Here is a 19,940-nt window from a genome sequence, read left to right on the forward strand (position 1 = left end):
AGAAAGCAAAATGGATTCAGTTCTGAAACATACATCAATACAATTGCTTATTAAGTTCTGACTGCTTCCTTGAAAATATGCAAGCCAAAAAGAACACAGCTTGACTCAGATCTCAAGTTGAGTTTGCAGCATTTACTGTTAGAAAAACCTTTTACTTGTAAACTAATCACATTTGAACAGGCAGTCATTGGGACTGAAAACATGCAGCCCCACAAGGTCAGCTTTACCAAGTAACTTTTCAGATTATAACAAACAAAAATACAAATTTAAAAATAAAAATTAGTTTGACGACAGTGTAAAACACAAAGTTATATACATAAAGTATCAAAGCATGTAGATTAAAAGCAGAGAAAGTGTGGCTTAAATCCAAGTTTGCTTTCAAGGATATGTGTTCTTTGCCACTTTTCATTAATGGTTACTTTAATTTTACAAACCGCAAGGTTAACCTGAGAGCAAGTTCCAATGGTTGGCTCATTTGATGTAAACTGGTGAGGTTATGCCACATCATTAATCTCTTTTTTTCCTAATCTTCCGGGGTTGCAGAGCATAACTTGGTAATATGTTACAAAAGCAATAGCACTGTGAGCTAACACCTGGAACAGTGCCAAGAGAGCACCGCTAGAGTGAGGGACGAGTGACCACTGTAAAGTCCAATATCTTGAAAACCATTTAGGCTAAAAAAATCATCCTAAATTTCATTGCAAATCTGAGAATCTTATTTTACCAGTAGCATGCAGCATTTATTTCTAGTTCAAATAGAGTGTGTGAAATCAGACCTTAAAATCACTATTTTTTCTATCTTTCTCCTCTTCCTTCCCTCCCTCAAGCATCTTTCCCATCTACCCACATAATTTCAGTGTAATTTTTACTGCAAGCCTATGTCAAGAATCAAAAGAGCAAAAAATCAATGCTCTATACGGAGCCAGCCTTCGTAAACTCAAAAAAACACAGAAGCTATAAATGCCCCTCATCTGACAGAGCCTAGAAATACAAGAGAGAATCTTTCTGCTTTAATTTCTCAATACAGAATGGTTCCTTAACCTGCCACTCGTCAAGATGTTGTAGTCAGTATGGATTCCAATCTATAGCTTCACATGCACCCACTATATACACGATCAGATTTTTTTTTTTATAGTAACACTCAGGGCTGTGAACATGCCCTGTGCCTCCTTTTATTCCTGTCAGAGGGCATAGCATCCATGCCTCCCACTCAGTTTCCTCATAATTGAAGCCCACAGTAGCTGAGGACACCAAAAGAGGGATGGAGGGTGGGTTGTGCAGTCCACAGCGAGTACCACATCTCAAAGAACCACAGCTTCTGAAGGGTAAGTAACCATTCTTTATGTCTCAGGCTATATCTACACTACAGCCAGGATCGACGCTCTGAGATCAATCCACCGGTGGTTGATTTAGCAGGTCTATTGAAGACCCGCCAAATCAACAGCAGATCGCTCTCCAGTCGACCCCTGTACTCTAACCCCAACGAGAAGAGTAAGGTAAGTCGACAGGAGAGTTTCTCCTGTCGACCCCCCATGGTGCAGACCTCGCGGTAACTCGACCTAAAGTACGTCAACTCCAGTTCAGTCATTCACGTAGCTGCAGTTGCATAGTGTAGGTCGACTTACCGCGGTAGTATAGACATAGCCTCAGTGTGAATCCCACTGTTATTGGCAAGCAGGATCCTCTTCAGGATGGTGGGGATGAGGAGTTTCAGCTGCATCAGCTGAACAGTGATTGACTGGCTTCCCAAACTTGACATCTGACCTAGCTGCTAAGTCCAAGGCACAGTGTTTGACAAAAAATATCAGTGGGTTACTGCACATTGCCGTCTTGAAAATCTCTAACACTGGGACTGAAGCAGAAGGAAAAAGTCTATCACTGTTGGAATTAGTTGATGTTTGGTGGGAGAGGTACATCAGCCATTTGGTAACACGAAGAGTTGCATAGTGGTATCCATTTTTATATACTTTGAGATTAGATAGATTCACATTTTGAACATCCAGCTATAGCCAGAAATAGATGTGTTCACAGTCTGAATGGTTTAATCCTGTCAATATAATAATGCAGAGTTCTAGATGCATCCAATGCATGTAATTTCTTTTCTCCCAGTACCAAGTATGGGGTTCTTCTCTTTCTCTACCTTTCAATGACTTAGATTTTTCCGTAACACTGACTACTAACGATCCCAGGTTTCAATCAGAGTAACAGTGCTCAAAATTTTTCAGGGACATCTGGTAATGCTTCTCCACCTGTTTGGATGTAGGCTGAATAATGGCTGGAGTTTGCCAGAGACATTTGGCTGGCTCAAGAATGACCTCATTGATGGGGAGCAATCTTGGCAGTAGCTGATATAGTCCGGATGTCAAGGAGTTTATGAGCTCTCTCCTATATAACCATAATTTCTATACCAAGGGCTTCCACAGTGTGCCTGAGCAGATCTTGGAAGGCCTTAAAACTGTCAACTGCCAGGGCAGGACCTGGTTCAAATGCCTCATCGAGTGAAAATAATTCTTTTGGTGGAGATTGGAGTTGCTGCTGTTCTGGCCTCTGACTCCAGTGTTAGTGTACTAAGTAGTGATGCCACAAGGGAACCTGATCTCCTCTTTCTGAATGTGCAAGGAGGAGACCTGCTACAGTACAGAGGGACCAATGGTCCCCACTAGTGCCAGTATGGCCAGGGTGGTATGGGTACTGGCCAGGTTGCAGCTGATCAGCCCATTGTCACTCATACCTGCGCAGGATTGGTGCCCTGTGAGGAAGGCCTCTTCTATCAGCTCTGAGGTCACTTCCAAAGGTAGCAGAGAGGTATCCCTGCTGGACATGGAAGAGAATACATAGTCTGGCCACAATGATATGGAGTTATATATTCCTTGAATGGTGGTGCCAAGGAGCGATGTCTTGGCTCCAGTCTCAGCATTATACAAGTATCAATGTTCCCAGAAGGAATCCCGATGGTTCTTTGTGGGTATACCTTGGGCCTCTAATTGGTGTCTGTGCCAGTACTGTCACCAGTAGTATCAGCTCACTTAATCTCGCTCCTTTGGCAAGGGACTTGGATGCCTCTTCCCCTCCTCTATTGGGTGGTGCCTCTGTTTGGAGTCAAGTCTGGTCTCCACTTGGCTTTGGCCATGTGTTGGGGCACCAGCTCTGATGACTTTGCCTATGCTGAGGGAGCAAGGTTGGTGCTGGTGCCAAGCTGGTCAGAGTAAGCTGTGTCAATAGCCCCAGTACCAGAGTATTCAGTACCTATGTGACTGGTGCCAATTGCAACAAGTTTTCTTTCCCTGCCTTCCTCTCAGTGGACCCTCAGAGTACGTATCTACTCAGCGGGGCACTTGCTAACACCGCAGGGTTCCCTTAGCGGTGAATGTCTCCTTCTAGGTCTGAGATAACATGCACAGATTGCTTGAGCGGGAGTATTAGCCACATGTCCCTCAACTTATAAGCCTCAGATGAGGAAGATTTATGCACCAAATACTTATCGGGGATGCAACTGTCCCTGAAAGAAAAACAGACATCAGTTATGCCCAACGGCAAATAAGATTCTAGCTGCCAGGAGTAGTGCCAGCCAGGCTACAGCTGATGGCTCAAGGCCTGCTATAAGTTCATTACCAGTTAGATGCATGCAGCTAACCCGGCTGGGTCAGCAGCATGAGACACAGTTTTCTCTAGTGCACCAAACAATGGCCAGAACTAAAGGAATAATCCCACAGCTCTGACACTGACACTCTGCATGGCCTTAAATACATCATTCAAAATTTTCAAACTTGAGCTCCTAAAGTTAGCATCTAAATACAGAAATGCTTAGTATCTCTGAAAATCAGGCCACTCTTATTTAGATGCCTAACTTCATATACCCATATTTGAAAATACTGACTTTAACCTTTCTGTGCCTCAGTTTCCACATCTTTAAAATGAGGACAATACTTCCCTCATAGGGTAATTGTGGTAGGTGTTTAATATTTGTGAAGCTCTATAGGTGTTCTTACACTCATCAAAATGCACAGAGAATCCCAGTTGATTTGAGCAACTGTCCCCGGCAAAAGAATTCTAAGAAATTACTTACATTCATTACAAAATGTTATCATGATGGAATATGACTGAAGCGTCACGTTAGCTAGCATGAAGCTGAACACAAATGACTGGTCAATACAGACCAGGGCAAACTGTGTTATACCTCACATCAAATACTAATGATTAAACTCTCGGCCAAGATGATTTACTGAATTACTGTACTGCCTCTATAAGCTGTATTTGGAAAAAATAAAACCACAAGCACTCTCTCATATTGGAGATCTAATGTACGAAACTACTCACAGCTCTTTGAAGCCTAGAATACTATTGATGAAGAACCAGATAACTAATCTACTAGGATAGTCTCCAAAATCTGGCAGAATTTCTGCAAGGTAGAAATGAAGGGCACTTATTTTTAAATTTTCTATTCTTTTTTACCCACTTTTAAAATAATATCTAGTATTGCAAGACATAACACAAAGAGGGTCAAACATTAATTGAAGTAGAATGCTAGAAATGTTAATAGCATATTTAAGATTGCTCTCTAATCACAAAGTTACTAAACTCACTATTCCAGTTTGCTTTCCACCTCCTATATTAGCAGGATGCATTTTCTTTTAAATTCAGAATGAAAATTTGATTAGTAACTAATTTTTTATATGTTCTTCCTAGTCCATGTCTCTTTCTCTCCCTATTTTGTCAATCTACCCTTTCTCTTTTCTTTCCTCCTGGCATGTTATATCTGTTCACAACTATGTCAGCAGAATGTCAAAGAACCTCCTCTTCTTTCAAACTCTGTTGTTAAATTCATGTATTAAAAAATCAGTACCATTTGGACCACCTCTTAGGGGGCGGGATAGCTCAGTGGTTTGAGCATTGTCCTGCTAAACCCAAGATCGTGAGTTCAATCCTTGAGGGGGCCGTTTAGGGATCTGGGGCAAAAATCTGTCTGGGGATTAGTCCTGCTTTGAGCAGGGGGTTGGACTAGATGACCTTCTGAGGTCCCTTCCAACCCTGATATTCTATGATTCTATGATACATCTCCACTGTCCTGAGTGGAATGTCTACATCAAGACCAATAAGTAAGAATTACTTAATTTTGCAATTACAGAGTTAACTTCAACAGCTCTTCAGCACTAATTAGCAACAATCTGTTAAATCAAGACTTTCATCTCAGGGTTAAAAAAACAACTGAATATATTTCCAGTGTTAAGAACAGTAGTGGGAAAAAATCCATCTAATACCAGCATTAAATAACAAACCACCTACTAGACTGAACTATTGTGATGCTTAAATATGAAATAGAAATTCCATTTTCAAACACACACAAAATAATTTATCTGAATGTGCAATAAATTCCATAAGCAGCTTTCATTACCCTTCATTGATCATACTCATTTAGAAATTTGAATTATGAAAAAGGATTTATGATATGGAAAGTTTTAATTCTATCTCACGGTACTTCAGCCAACCAAGCCTTTTTAATTTCATTCCATTTTGCTTTTGACTTTATGAAAAAAAACTGAAAAAGGATCCTGTCTTATGAATAATTTTATACCAATAAACTGAGCTATTAAAATGTATTACAATACAAAAAGTTTTGCAAAACTACAAAACATGTAAAGTCATAATCCAGGATGTCATAAAATAACATGCAGAACCTGAAATAAACAGTGATTGTTTGGGAGTTCCTTCCAACTTAGTTTATTGTTGGGAAAGGACTTCCCTTAATCCTTTTTCCTATTTACCAGAAACTTGGGAACTATTAGTCTCATTCTGAAGCACCAGACAGGGCACCATAAACACACCAGCCCAAACACAAATGAATATCAACGCATAGAAGTCCTTGCCCCACCAGTCCACACATTTGTACTGAAAGCCCAGCTCCCCCCACGTCCTGCAGCCCCTGTCAGCTCTTGTGAAATGCACAAAGAGGAGAGATTCCCCACATCCTCCCAAATACACCAATTCTAACTGGCACTTTCAAATTACTTCCTTGAAAAGATTATTACCACAACATACTAACAGCAAACAGCTTAGATGGCATCCCCTACCCCAGAATGTTCAGAGTATGCTTATATACCCAAGACTGAACAGCCTGTGACAAAATACTCCTAGCTAGTCATGATGAAAGTCTGTGTTTCTAATGGTTTCCTGTCAAAGTTCCTAGGAAAACTCTGCAATTTCTACAGATGTGTCCTTGCTAATTCAATGGCAGAAGGAATGCATGGGCCACATCACACTTAAGGGATGAGCTTGGACAATACCAGCCAGTCCCACAGAGTTATCATTTGAAATTCTGTCCAACAATATTCTGCCTGTAGTGAGGCAGAGTGCCTCCCTCCAAGCCAGAGAGCAAGAGACCACTACAATCCCCCTGGTAGGCGGAGTCAAACCAGCCCCACCCCCTGTGGCAGAAGCAGAGGGGTGTGGCAGAAAGTATAAAAGGCGGGCCCTGCAGCTCAGCTGGGCCGGAGCCAGGGAAGGAGGCAGATATCTCCAGCCCACTGCAAAACTCTGGAGCTGAACCTGCACTGTGCCGTGCCCCGCCCCCAGGATACCGACCCTGGAGAAATAGCTGCCAGGACTGCCACCAACCATGTACCCTGAGGAAACGGAAGATCTTTGGACTACAGAGCCCTATCCCCAGACTCTAGTAGGAAGTAGTCCAGGGAAACCAGACGTTCAACCGGTTTTGCTGCCAGTCAGCTTGTTTCGGTGGGATCCCCGCTGACCCCGTGGTGGAGCCATCTGCCACCGTTAGGGCCCTGGACTGGGACCCAGTGGAGTAGGGTGGGCCCGGGTCCTTCTACCCCCTGTTTCCAACCCCACTTGGTGGCCAACTTCCCCTTGGCCAGAAGGCCTGTGCTGTGTTTTTGGTTTGCCCCAGCCAGAAGGCTATGGAGCCCCAGACTGTGTTTGCTCAGTGCCTTACCCATGAGGCCTTGGTGAAAGCCTGCTCCTTGCTCTTCCCCGCCCAGAGGGCCGGAACTCCAGACTGTGAGTGCCGTCTGCCCTAGCCTGGGAGCTTGGGCTCGAGACCACTGACTGTTCTGCCCTGCTCAGAGCTATAGACTGCTAATTAACTGTCCTTTGTTGCTTGACCCAGCGAGATAGAGTGGCCTCCCTCTGAGCCAGAGAGCAAGGGACCACTATATTACCATAATCATCAGTTTCACTCCAGGACAAACAAACTTGTCCTAAGACAAAAGAATGTGGATTTACCTGTCTCTGTGAACCAAGCTAACAGAGGGATGAGAAAACAACATGGGTTGATTACAGGAAAAGGACAATAAAGGTATATTTGCATCTATGGTAAATAAAGTGATCAAGCTAATCGAAAGAGCAAACTGACTAAGGGATGAAGAAGGGACTTGGCATCTGCACCCCAAAAAACAAGCAGCAGGGGAGACGAACTTTCTTTGGGCTTACTTTTCAAATAATACTTTTCAAAGGTTTCCTGGGCTATAAAAGGAAAGAAAGGGGACTCCTTTGTTAACCATCATTTAAGGAACAAAAGGAAGCCAGTGCTCTTGGAATTTATGAAAGGTGGATCTCTCAACTATGTGGATTGAGGAAGCTGAAAAATGACTGTATATAAGAAATTGTCTGAGACCAGGATTATAATCCGTTAAATTTTAAGACATTAGCAAGCATGTTTTATTCAGTTTTATTTGTAACCATCTTCTGTTTCTATTATCTGTGTTTAATATTTAAATCTCTGTTCTTGATTCATAAACTTATTCTTGTTTTATTATAAATTCATCTCAGTAATGTTATATTAAAATAAGGTGTGCATCTCAGTTGAGCCAATTGGCTGGTATATATTCGGTCTCTTTGGAGACAGCAAAACCTGGGAATTTCTGTGCGTGTCCAGTAAGAGGCCCTGGACACTTCAGAGATATGCCTCCGGGGAACTCTGGTACACTGAATGTTATCTGCAAAGCAAGGTTAAGACTGGCAAGATCTTGAGTTTGCTGGTGAAGCAGACAGGTAGGTAGGGTAAGGAGCTGACTCTCACAGATTACACTCCAGCAAAGCTACCTCTTGCTGAGGCAATGGGGTAGCACAGTGGTTTATGATTCTGGGCAATCTGAGAGCACATCCCACTTGTCCTGAAGAAGCCGGGCTTCCCAGACACGTGTGTCAATCTCAACAGCAAGGAAAAAATTGTACGGTATAAGGTCCCTCTCAGTTTTGCTATTAATGGGTCCCCCATAATGATCTGGAATGTGGCAAGTAAAATCTGTCAATGCTCAGAACTCCAAGGGCTGATAAACAAGTATTTGTTTAGGTAGCAAAGGAGGAGGTTTCCACCCGGAAACCACTCAACACATCAAAGGCTGCAAGAAGACCCAGTGGCATCACCTCATAATAGTAAAACCACCCACAAAATGTGAGGACCAACTGGACAAAATCATCCAGGTGTACAAGCAGCAGCTTACATGCCAATTTGATCTTACATTTTGTCAGGAGAGCCCTGAGTCAGGAGAGAACACCAATTCTATTGCATGTTCAAAGGATTACACCTCTACCTCAATATAACGCGATCTAATATAACACGAATTCAGATATAACGCGGTAAAGCAGCGCTCCGGGGGGCGGGGCTGCACGCTCCGGCGGATCAAAGCAAGTTCGATATAACGCAGTTTCACATATAACGCGGTAAGGTTTTTTGGCTCCCGAGGACAGCATTATATCGGGGTAGAGGTGTAGTTACTGATATAACAGTCCTTGAAGAAAATAAGATTATAGGAACACAGAAGGAATTGCCATACCAGGCCAGTCCAATGATCCATCTAGCACAGAATCCTGCTTCTAATACGGAGTTCTAAAAAAAACTTCCAGTTATTTTGTTCTCTACAAATTTTGCTCACTATTTACCCCCTTTCCAAGATATTAATACATAAAAAAACTATCCTAGTATAGAATAAGGGCACACCACCATCGATCTTTTCTAATGTTGAAAACATACTATTTAGACTTATTATGGGGTTTGTCAAAAGCTTTTTGAAAGTCCAAATATATTTTTGCACCAGTTCATCATCAAATTTTCAACACAAAGAATTCTAGAAATTTGGAGAGACCCAATTTTCCTTTAAAAGAAGCCGTGCTGGTTTTACTTTATCATATCATGTTTATCTTATTGTTTTATATTTTTTGAAACTGTCATTTCAATAAGTTTATCTGATACGGAAATAAGGCTTACTTCAGAAATTCACAGATTACACCCAGGCACTTTTAACAAAGATACAGTAGAACCTCAAAGATATGAGGACCAGAGTTACAGACCGGTCAACCGGACACCATCTGAAACTGTAAGTAACCAATCAGGCAGCAGAAGAGATTAAAAAAAATAAATAAAGCAAGTACTGTACTGTGCCTGTATTGCATCTTAAAGGTAGGCACATCTGGGCTGCCTCCCCCCACCTCACCCCACCCCTACCTTCACCCCCACTCGCGGGTCAGCCACTTATAGCAAGACATTGGAGCTGCCAGGCAAAGGCAGTCAGAGACAGCAGAGCAGGAGCAACGCTGGGGTCTGGACAGCTTTCACCCCACCCACTGCTGGGGGGGGGGGGGGAGGAGTGCTGTTTTTACCCCCACTCACCCGGGCGGGAGGGGGCCACGCTGTTTTTAACCCCCTCTCCTCCCAGGAGGGGGACATGACATACACACACACACACACACACCCCTCTGCAAAGAGGGGGACAAGCTTTCAAACTCAGTTGCTCCCCTGCTGCTAAATCCTGGCCTGGAGTATCAACTGCTGGGTCTGGATCCCAAACTGCACTTTGTTCAGAGTTACGGACAACCTACATTCCCACGGTGTCCATAACTCTGAGGTTCTACTGTCTCTAAAACATTACCCTCCAGTCCCCTGGTTAGTATAGTACGGTCACAGCTACACTACAGAGTTTACAGCGGCGCAGCTGCACCAATGCAGTTGCCCTGCTGTAAGCTCTCTACTGTAGCCACTCTAAGCAGACAGGAGAGAGCTGTCCCAATGGCTTAACTACTCCAGTCCCCATGAGCGGCAGAATCATAGAATCATAGAATATCAGGGTTGGAAGGGACCTCAGCAGGTCATCTAGTCCAATCCCCTGCTCAAAGCAGGACCAATTCCCAACTAAATCATCCCAGCCAGGGCTTTGTCAAGCCAGGGCCTTAAAAACCTCTAAGGAAGGAGATTCCACCACCTCCCTAGGTAACGCATTCCAGTGCTTCACCACCTCCTAGTGAAATAGTGTTTCCTAATATCCAACCTAGACCTCCCCCACTGCAACTTGAGACCATTGCTCCTTGTTCTGTCATCTGCCACCACTGAGAACAGCCGAGCTCCATCCTCTTTGGAACCCCCCCTCAGGTAGTTGAAAGCAGCTATCAAATCCCCCCTCATTCTTCTCTTCTGGAGACTAAACAATCCCAGTTCCCTCAGCCTCTCCTCATAAGTCATGTGCTCCAGACCCCTAATCATTTTTGTTGCCCTCCGCTGGACTCTTTCCAATTTTTCCACATCCTTCTTGTAGTGGGGGGCCCAAAACTGGACACAGTACTCCAGATGAGGCCTCACCAATGTCGAATAAAGGGGAACGATCACGTTCCTCGATCTGCTGGCAATGCCCCTACTTATACAGCCCAAAATGCCGTTAGCCTTCTTGGCAACAAGAGCACACTGTTGACTCATATCCAGCTTCTCATTCACTGTGACCCCTAGGTCCTTTTCTGCAGAACTGCTACCTAGCCATTCGGTCCCTAGTCTGTAGCTGTGCATGGGATTCTTCTGTCCTAAGGGCAGGACTCTGCACTTGTCCTTGTTGAACCTCATCAGGTTTTTTTTGGCCCAATCCTCTAATTTGTCTAGGTCCCTCTGTATCCGATCCCTACCCTCTAGTGTATCTACCACGCCTCCCAGTTTAGTGTCATCTGCAAACTTGCTGAGAGTGCAGTCCACACCATCCTCCAGATCATTAATAAAGACATTAAACAAAACCGGCCCCAGGACCGACCCCTGGGGCACTCCACTCGAAACCGGCTGCCAACTAGACATGGAGCCATTGATCACTACCCGTTGAGCCCGATGATCTATGTTGACGGGAGAAGCTCTTCTGCCGACCTAGCGCTGTCCACACCAGCCCTTATGTTGGTGTAACTTATGTCAGTCGGGATGATTTATTCACTCTCCTGAGCAACATAAGTTATGCCAACAAACTGTAGTGTAGACATAGCCTATGTGATTTTAATGAGGATTATAAATATATGTTTGCAGCTCAGGATCCTCATTCTGAAACTACTTCAAGAACTCTTGGATGTATGCCATCCAGTCTTATTGCCATTGAATTTATGAATTTTTTCCAATGCTTCCTCTTTTATTCACTGAAAAAAGTATGTATTTCTCCAAAATCCTCTGAATTAGACTTGATGCAAAGAAATCACTTGGCTTCTCTGCAGTGTTCTGATCATCCTTCATTTTAGTCCCTGATGAGCACATGAAGATTCACAGACAGACTTCCAGCATCTGATATATTTAAGAATTTCCTCACCCTCATCATTAGACCTGGTTCAATTCTTCCATTCACCAAAAATTCCCTGGACTTGGTTTTCAACAAGAACATCTCTCTCAATAACTGAAGTTCCCCTCTCCAACCACCACCTGATTTCTTTCAGCATTGCCCATCAACACCCTCCCACATGCTATCATTCAGCATCTCTGACTTGCAGTTCATCAGCATGGACAACTTCTTGTCCTCCCTGGCCGCCCTTCCATTGATATGGTTTTTTACTCTCTCCATGTTTCATATCCTACATTCAACTGTTTTGTACCCCTAAATACCATTGCAAGGTCCACCCTTCCAATGCCAGTCCTGGCTCATCTTCAACATCCGCTTCCCCTATTCCTGTTCTTACGCTGCAGTGTGTCTGGCAGATATCTTGTGGTCAAGCTGACTTCCTCCATTACGTATTTTTTCTCCTGTCCTCCTTCAGTTCTGCTGTCTCTCTAGCTGAACAAGTCTACTCCAACTTAACTGAATCTTAAGACCACAATTTCAGCCACCTTTTCACCACCTTAGACTCACTCCTCAAAACCTTTTCCTTCTGTCCACAATTCACACTCTGCACAGGACCTTGTGGATTTTTCCAGAACAAAATTGACAGAATATAACATGACCCCTTCCCCTCCCTCAACTCTCTTTCTCCCTGTCACAGATCCAGATATTTATCATTTGCCCTTCCCTCCTCAAATCCCTCTGCCTGTCCCAGTGACCCCATCCGATCTCCTGAGCTCCCTGGGGCTAGACAATAAAAGCATGCTTTAGATTTGCCCAGGTTAAAAAACAAAAAACCAACACCCTGGACCCCACTTTCCACTCCAACCACCACCCCATCTCCATTCTCCCTTTTATCTCCAAGCTCACTGAATGCACTATCTACAATCACTGTAGAGTTCCTCTCCTCCAGTTCCATCCTAGACCTCTCCAATCAGGCTTCCATGCCTTACACTCAACTGAAATAGCTCTCGCCAAAGTCTCTAGCAACCTCATTTCAGGCAAAGTTCAGAACCAGTACTTCATCCTCAGCTTCCTTCAACACTGTCAACCATGCTCTTCTTGTTGAAATCTTATCTACCCATGCCCTCTGTGACTCTTCCCTCCTACTAATTCTCTTCCTCCTTTAGGGTGTCCTTTGGCATGTCTCATCCCCCATCCAACTTTTTATAGGGGCACCACAGGACTGTGTCCTTGTCCCCCTTCTCTTCTCCCTTTATAACTTATGTCTGGCTACTCTCATCTGGAAACACAAATGCAACTGCCATTTCTATGCTGATAACTTACAGATCTACCTCTACTTTAACCTGTCTCCTCCTGTCCAAACAAAAATCTGCAACTGCCTCTCCAATATCTCCTCATGGATGTCTAGCGGTCAGCTCAAGCTCAGCATGGCTAAAACAGAGCTCTTAATCTTCCCCTCCAAGTCTTCTCTGCTACCTCTTTTTTCTATCACTGAACATCACCACCCTCCTGCTTATCACTCAGACCTGTAAACTAGGCATCATCTTTGTGACGAAGTGGGGTTTTCCCCCTTGTTATGTTGCATGCGAGTCTTACTGTCCTGTGTTAATACTGTGTGCCTCAGTTTCCCTGTTTACTGTATCAATGCCTCGGTGGTGGGAATAAGGGTGTGTGACTTTTGCTGAGACCCTTGGGGGCAGATGAGGCTGCCCAGCTGCCTGCACGTAAGCTATGGCCGATGCCCTTCATAACCTGAGAAGCAGGAGGGGGAATGTGATCAGGTGACATTTTGCCTGGGAAGCAGGACAAAGCCCAGGGGAGTAGCAATGGACATGTTGGAGGCCAGGCAATGGGTTCCAGCTCAATCTGCTGTGGGGGACTTGAAGAAGAGCGAGTCTACGGCGTCTGGCCCAGGGTTCCCCCAAGATGAACATGGCTGAAAGTCACTAATTTCTGTGCTAACAAGTTATGTTCTGTGTACCTGTCAACTAATAAACCTTCCATTTTATACTCTGGCGGTGTCAAGGCTGCTTCCCCACTCTGAACTTTAGGGTACAAATGTGGGGGCCTGCATGAAAACTTCTAAGCTTAACTACCAGCTTAGATCTGGTCCGCTGCCACCATCCCAAAGCTGATTCCCTTCCCTGGGTAGCCTTGAGAGACCTTCACCAATTCCCTGGTGAATACAGAGCCAAATCCCTTGGATCTTAAAACAAGGAGAAATGAACCATCCCCCCTCCTTCCTTCCACCAACTCCTGGTGAATACAGATCCAACCCCCTTGGATCTTAAAACAAGGAAAAATCAATCAGGTTCTTAAAGAGAAGGCTTTTAATTAAAGAAAAAGGTAAAAATCATCTCTGTAAAATCAGGATGGAAAATAACTTTACAGGGTAATCAAACTTAAACTGCTCAGAGGACCCCCTCTAGCCTTAGGTTCAAAGTACAGCAAACAGAGATAAACACTCTAGTAAAAGGTACATTTACAAGTTGAGAAAACAAAGTAAAACTAACACGCCTTGCCTGGCTGTTTACTTACAAGTTTGAAATAGGAGAGACTTGTTTAGAAAGATGTGGAGAACCTGGATTGATGTCTGGTCCCTCTCAGTCCCAAGAGCGAACCCCCAAAACAAAGAGCACAAACAAAAGCCTTCCCCCCACCAAGATTTGAAAGTATCTTGTCCCCTTATTGGTCCTTTGGGTCAGGTGTCAGCCAGGTTACCTGAGCTTCTTAACCCTTTACAGGTAAAAGGATTTTGGAGTCTCTGGCCAGGAGGGATTTTATAGTACTGTACACAGGAGAGCTGTTACCCTTCCCTTTATAGTTATGACAGGCGGAGTCACAGCTGACTGCAGAGTTGGGGTGTAGGGCCCTTTGGCTTCCCCAGGAGCCCCACTCAGGTGGACTTGCTGCAGGAAGCGCACAGTGAATGGGGGTGCTGAATGCTCTGAGGTCAGACCCAGAAAGGCTGAAGCCGTGTAGGCTTCTTGCCCTGGCAAGCAGTGTGCCATGCTACCTCTCACACTTGGGAGGCGCTCTCTGTAAACATTCACAAAACTAATCATATTCCACCTTCAAACTCTCCTTAAAGTTCTCCTTTTCTACAATACCTACAAAAAACTTGACAACAGTTATGCTGCTGGTGTGCTGAGACCACTGCCTAACATGCTGATCAATACTGTCTCATTGTCTCCTTGTACTTGCTCATCTGCCCTTATCCATTTGTCAACTCTTGTTTTATACTTATACTCTTTGGGGCAGGTATAGGCTTTTTGTTCTGTGTCCGTACAATGCCTACCACAGTGGAGTTCCTGGCTCATGACTAGCACCTAGGAGGCTATACAGTAATACAAATAACCTCAGAGAGTCTATGCATCCCCATAACTACACATTAAATTGTATGAGACACTTATATTTTAATAAGACTAGACATTGTTTAGTCTACCTTTCACATACAAGGTATTCATAGGTCCTGAAAGCAGATAACCAATTGTCTGTAGCTCTGGTCACTCCAGTATTTATTGAGGTGTCAGGGTTTCATGCTGCACAACAGCCATGGGTAATAATAACAACAGTTCTATATATAGGAGAGTGAAGCCATCCACAAATTCACCCCTCTACATCTTCATTTTGGTAGCATTCTCATTGCCATAGCTGTGTGAAAACATGCCTGCTGGCTGGGAAAGTCACTGTACCATTAAGCTCTTTCAGGGCCCATAAGCTGCAGCCAATCTTTGTCCACTGCCATTCACCCACTGCCCACATAGTCATTGTGATCACCATTTTGCTGGAGTCTCTGCAGCTGCACTGGAGCCACTTACTCAGGCAAAATCTGACACTTGGGTAAGTGACAGGAGACCCACCATTGCTGCAAACCCTGATCCCTGAAGAGAGCATGAGGTAACTGTGGAATTCTGAGTTTAGGGTTGCTACCTCTGTGGATAAGGACAGAAAGGAGGAGGGCTAGCCCATTAAATGGGAGAAAGTAAGGAATGCAGAGTAATATAACCACTTCTGGTTCCCTACTCAGCCATTTGTCTTAGGGCTTGTCTACACTGGCAATTAACAGTGCTGCAACTTTCTCGCTAAGGGGTGTGAAAAAACACCCCCCTGAGTGCAGCAAGTTGCAGCGCTGTAAAGTGCCAATGTAAACAGTGCCCCAGCTACGCCCCTCGTTGAGGTGGTTTTTTTAGAGCGCTGGGAGAGAGCTGCGCCACGACCACACAAGGCACATTAAAGCGCTGCTGCGGCAGCGCTTTAGCGTTGCCAGTGTAGACTAGCCCTTAGAAAGATACTCAGCATGTCACCAGAAAAACTGTCTGAATTATGCTGACAATACACAACCTTACCGAGTGGCTACAGAAAAGCTGCAGAGACTTCAACAATATGGCAACCATAATCACTATGTGAGTTATGGATGAGTGCCAGTGGACAAAGACTGGTTGCAGTTTGTGAGCCTTGAGAGAGCTTTACTTCTTTTAAGCTTCCGGGGAAAGGAGTGGAAGGACAAAAAGAACAGTAGTATGGCCTATCAGGGGTCCCAATTACCTCCAGTGATTTATAGATTCCGTGGCTACATCAGTTCCCATCTTTACAAAGGTACACAATCCTCCTGCAACAGCCCCTGGTCCTAGAGCTCCTCAGCTGTGTACTTCTGTTTTCCTGGTGCTCCCTGCTTTCTGCTGCTGCAAGGGGGTGCAGGAGCTTTGTCTCTGTAGTTAGTTGCCAGCTTCTCTGCCTCCCACTGCTGCTCAAAGGGCACAGAGCTCCTTTAAACAGCCCCCTCTCAAGATGACAGCTTGGTTTGTGACCTTCTTTAGGTGTAGTAGCTCATTAAGGAGAGGAAAGAGAATGATTCCTAAATGTGGCAAGCCCAAAGGGTAGTACAGAACATAACAGGAGGGAGCACAAGCTCCAGGGAGGCAGAGGAAATGGGAACGGCAGTGGCAGCAGCAGCAGGGTCTTCTTTTCAAGAAAAATCCAGGGGTCAAAAGGCAGGATCCCCTGCCTTTGGTCACCCTGATAGCTGTAAGAGCAGACCCATCAGGAAGGCTTCTCTTACCTAGTTGTTACCCGGGATTCTTTCAACCCAAAGCTCTTGGTAACTTTTACTCTGTCCGAGGTGGTATCAGGAAATAAATCAAGGGAGACACGACCATACGACCGATAGATGGCTGGCACAAACAGGACAACGCAAGAGTGCTTTCACTTAAAGCTAAACTTTACTTAGTCTGAAGCACTTACACACGTCCGCAATGGGTTAATAAAACACCCTCAACCCTGGATAATTACCAAAGCTGAGTGTGGCTTTCGAGTGACACAGCAACAGGCTTCTGGTGGCCAAATCTTCCGTCTGCCGGTGGGGACCGCAAGATGTATCCAGAGGGAGAGTCCAAAAAGAGTCCAACTACCTCAAACTTTCCCCCTTATTTATACATTAGTAATAGAATGACATGTCCCTTAAAGAAAACTTGCTAAGCAAGCAGTTCCAATGGGCAAGCAAGAGGCTCCTTCTGATTATTGATTAACCAGGTGTGGGTTTTTCCAGAGTTTGCAGCCTTGAGGCCCCAATAGACATTCCTGGGGCACATCCTGCTCTTCTAAAATGCATGTATCAGCAACTTCAACACAATTCTTATCAGGAAGGACGCGGGGTCAAGCTGCCCTTTCTGAGGCACCCAAAACTCTCTTCCCCCCTCCCCTGCCTTGGTCAAGCTGAGACTGCTGAATGGCCAATTTACAGCTTGCTGACTAGGCTCCCTTTAACAATAAGCCATAGTGGTTTCAGGCACTTTACTGGTTTGCCAAAGTCTCCCCGTACATAGTCAACATCCAGGTGACAGCCAATGGTGTCACTATCATTCCCCTCCCCTTGGGCAGATTCCAACCCTCCCAGGACCTGCTAGCCAATGCACCCATTTTCTCCCCAAAAAGAGAGGTGAAGAAGAGTTGCTCTCTCCTTGCCTCTCTCCTCTTAACGGCTCTGGAAAGCAATATTCAGTTTAAAAGGCTGGGCTGAATTACTTAACAATTACAGGTATTTTATAAACTCAATTTCCAGATAATCTGCCAGTTTAAAAACTTCAAGTAGTGCTGAAAATTTACATAAACTTAAATAGGCCTGATAGTTTGGCAATATTTTAGTCAGAGATAAATAGATAAACTTTAACATAGAGGGTGAAAACAGCACATAAACCACGAGACAATAATTAAAATCAGCTGAAAAAATGAAGGTGGGAGAACAAACAACAAAGGGATCCTTTCAACACGAGTTCATTTAAAGGTTAGCAAATGAGTCCTGAAAAAGATGTAGAAGATAATTCAATTCACTTGCAATGTTTCCAACGTCAAAGGAGACAAGTGTAAAGATTCATGTCATGTTTTATTCCTTATTGCTTTCTTCCTCCTCTTTTTCAGAGGCTGCCAATCAACATCTTGATTTCAGCCCCTGCTGAGCAGTCAGCATTGCTACTCTATGGATGGACTGGTAAGAAATGATGAATGGAAAATGTGATCATCACTCTCTATTAGATACTGAACACATTTACTCTTGTAATTCTAATATTCACTATCCCCAGAACTGCAAATCAGGCTTAGTTGCTGAACACAGAAAAATAGCATTGTAATAAACATTATGCACCTTACCCCATCCAACAGAGTATTTGTTAAATGTGTGCGAAGATCTTTACGAAATGGAAACTCCAGGTTAGATACATGAAACACTGAGTTATCTCTGTCAATCATATGAACTTCATTCTTGCCATCAATCATCATCATATATCTGCAACGAAAACAGTTCAAAGTATAATGTCATCTTTAATATCTCCTCTAAATGTATAACAAATATTTTAATTGTAACTGCCTTATTAGTTTAATCAAATGTACTCAACAGAATGAAGCTATAAAAATGCATTAAAATGGGAAGTTTTATAGGTAATCATACAGTGATCATTACTTTAGAAAAGTGCCTTTTTAACCTCAAATAACTACAGAGATATTTCAATACCTAACATTTAGCTTATATAGGTTAAAGTCATAAATAATTTTTTATCTATAAAGATGACTGACTGTTGAATAGATATTAAAACACAACAGAGATCTGAGGCCTATAACTATGAAACTTTGTGACTCAAACAAAACCCAGAAAAAAAGGGTTGTCTTATCAGATGGCTGTAAAAACACTGGACCAGATCTCCAGCCAGTGTAAATTGGCATAGCTCCATTGACTTTAAAAGAACTATGCTATATACACAACAGCTACAGTTCTGTTCCAGTATTTATTATTTGCATTGCAGTAACACCCAAAGTCCCAGTCAGTATTGGGGCCCCATTATGGCAAGCACTGTAACAAAAGCAGGCACCGCCCTGAAGTACTTAAACCTGGGGAGGGTGAGGGGGAGGAGTGCTTATTATCTTGAGAAATTAGTTTTGTGCTTGCAGCTCAATTGTAAGTGCTTAAATCCTCTACCGTTAATGTATTAGTTCTGATAGACTATCCTAGAGCACTAAATATTGTATTCTATGGCACGAATGGCAGATTCCTTAACTTTCCTTAACTTAGAGGGACATGTAAAAATCTTCTTTTAGCAACTGTTCCTTCAGTCTATATGCCAGTTACTTTCACAGCAAGCCATATGGAAAAACCTTAACAGTATAAAACCTTTTGTGATTTCAACCATCCACATCAAATAAACGTTTAAAATAAAAGTTTTAAAGAGATTCAAAATGAGCTTTCATATTTGGAAAATTTTCAACTCTATTGAACTTAGACACTCCTTCATAAAACCTCAATATTTTTCATAATTCAAGATTCCTGTTTCTTGAGGGACAAGTCATCTACCAGTAGCCTTTCCTAAAAGTCACTGGCCCAAGTAAACAGCTGCAAGCCACCCCCAGAGGACCTCTGCTGTCAGAAGGACAAAGCAAATAATAAGCATCCCCAAAGAACCCTTTTCCCAGACAGTTTAAGAAAACACAGAAGCAGTCTCTTCCAAAGATTCTGCCCCAAAGTCTTGCAGGGGAACCGCACAGCTTCATATGCAGTTTATATAAATGTTTTCTTTCAATATTTTGAATACAAGAAACTATTACAGTTTAGCATAACTAGCATTCTGTGCTCAAGAGACCACGATTTGGGTGGGCTGTTTCAGGTCTGTACTGAGTTGCACTGGCACAGAGCTGTGTGAAGAAATGCTTTAATTTGCTATCAAGAACTATACAGAGCACTGAAACTTTTATTTCTTTCTACATATGAAAGCCGCTGCGCATGCCCACCTCATCCTGTGAGCACTCATTTCATAAATTAAATTTCACAATGCAAATATACAGTGCAAAGGACTGCTCTTCCCATCTCAACATACACAAATATTCACCAGCTAATAAGAGGATTAAAAAACAGACCCTCCAGTCCTCAGC

The 19,940-nt window shown here is 43.6% G+C and overlaps 1 protein-coding gene across 2 annotated transcripts in view; it reads right to left on the reverse strand.

Moving 5' to 3' along the window:
* RNGTT (RNA guanylyltransferase and 5'-phosphatase) overlaps positions 1-19,940 on the reverse strand; it is a 449,379-nt gene that overhangs the window by 268,537 nt on the left and 160,902 nt on the right. For both annotated transcript variants that reach the window (XM_065401183.1, XM_065401182.1), the window contains exon 9: positions 18,171-18,306. In XM_065401183.1, the coding sequence (XP_065257255.1) occupies positions 18,171-18,306 (136 nt within the window). The remainder of the gene's footprint in view (positions 1-18,170; positions 18,307-19,940) is intronic.

The sequence above is a fragment of the Emys orbicularis genome, chromosome 3, assembly GCF_028017835.1.
Source record: "Emys orbicularis isolate rEmyOrb1 chromosome 3, rEmyOrb1.hap1, whole genome shotgun sequence".
In the NCBI taxonomy this organism is placed as follows: domain Eukaryota; kingdom Metazoa; phylum Chordata; order Testudines; family Emydidae; genus Emys; species Emys orbicularis.